This window comes from Equus quagga, unplaced genomic scaffold (genome assembly GCF_021613505.1).
Source record: "Equus quagga isolate Etosha38 unplaced genomic scaffold, UCLA_HA_Equagga_1.0 189233_RagTag, whole genome shotgun sequence".
Classification (NCBI taxonomy): domain Eukaryota; kingdom Metazoa; phylum Chordata; class Mammalia; order Perissodactyla; family Equidae; genus Equus; species Equus quagga.
Window position 1 is genome coordinate 1 of NW_025797836.1, and position 1,047 is coordinate 1,047.

Genomic DNA, 1,047 nt, shown 5'->3' on the forward strand with positions numbered 1-1,047 from the left:
ATCAATGCTTTAGCTGGACACTGCCAGTCTCCAGGAGGGGACATGAGAATGGATGGGCTGAGGGTTCCTCACCTCTGTCCGGAAGCTGCAACCGGTCACTGGGGTGAGACCACACATAGAGGGCATTGCTGAAGACACCGTAGCATCCTAGACACTCTCAGGAATATTGGAAATGTGGATCAATGATGAATGACATCTATGGATAGTATTGATTTTATTTGCAATCCATAGGCTGTGTAACCTTCCGCTCATCCTTGTGGAGAGCAGTCCCTATTTCTGTTTGCTCCCTTTGCCTCAAGCCAGAACTCCTCTGGAAAATCTGGCTCTATTTCTGGCAAATAAGCCTTCTACTCCAAGTCTGAGAGAAGAGAAAATGGAAACTCCTCCTTTCAGTTTTCCACCTAAACTTGGTTACTCACCAGTTGAATGTTGGGGATTCATAGGGTCTCGATGGTCAGGAGTTTCTGCAAATGGAGATGAAATGTGGGTGGTTTTCTTTCTCTCTGCTCAGGGTCTCTTCCAGCCAGATTTCCAATAACTACACTGCTGTTCCCAGCCCTTGGGCATGTGGTAGGAGAGCAGCACTGGTGGTGAGGGGGAGTGAGTTCCTCTGAGCTTTTGTATAAACAGATGGTGCTGACACGGCCTTCCCACCCCACTGTCCTTCCTTTTCCCAGTCCCCGCTCTACCTGGACACTGTCAGCCTGCAGCAGGGGACCTGAGGATGGATGGGCTGGGGCTTCCTCACCTCTGACCTGAAGATGCAATGGGTCACTGGGGTGAGACCACACATAGGGGTCACGTTCAAAGAGTCCGTAGCATCTGTAGGTCCCAGTTTGTGTGGAGGAGACTTGATTCAAAAGGAAGACAGCCTCGTGATTACCACCCTGGTGTCTGATGAATTGGTTCTGGATGATGCGATCTCCATCTTCTTTGCTAAGAATAAATGCTTCAAACTTGAGTGTTGAGAAACATTGTAACTTCACATTCTCCCCGGAAGCCACTACAGTTCCAGTCATGCTTGAGAGGGACGGTTTCTCAAAAGCA

The 1,047-nt window shown here is 49.1% G+C and overlaps 1 protein-coding gene across 2 annotated transcripts; it reads right to left on the bottom strand.

Moving 5' to 3' along the window:
- LOC124233323 (leukocyte immunoglobulin-like receptor subfamily A member 3) lies at positions 1-1,041 on the bottom strand. Of its 2 annotated transcripts, none has more exons than XM_046650472.1 (3): positions 749-1,041; positions 420-464; positions 1-98 (listed from the first exon to the last, which is right to left on the bottom strand). In XM_046650472.1, exons 1-3 carry the CDS (start codon positions 1,017-1,019, stop codon positions 10-12), a joined length of 405 nt encoding a protein of 134 aa, XP_046506428.1. In that variant the 5' UTR covers positions 1,020-1,041; the 3' UTR covers positions 1-9. The 2 variants fall into 2 exon arrangements, 1 of the variants encoding a protein (XP_046506428.1); XR_006887034.1 differs by having other exon boundaries at positions 7-196.
- Between the last annotated feature and the right edge of the window lie 6 nt (positions 1,042-1,047).

Bases quoted from the DNA above. Each gene is read 5' to 3' on its own strand.
- LOC124233323 (XM_046650472.1), bottom strand. From the start codon at position 1,019: ATGACTGGAACTGTAGTGGCTTCCGGGGAGAATGTGAAGTTACAATGT. The intron at 465-748 runs GTGAGGAAGCCC...CTCCATTTGCAG, and splicing joins ATTGCATCTTCAGGTCAGAG to AAACTCCTGACCATCGAGAC. The intron at 99-419 runs GTGAGTAACCAA...GTCTCACCCCAG, and splicing joins GAATCCCCAACATTCAACTG to TGACCGGTTGCAGCTTCCGG.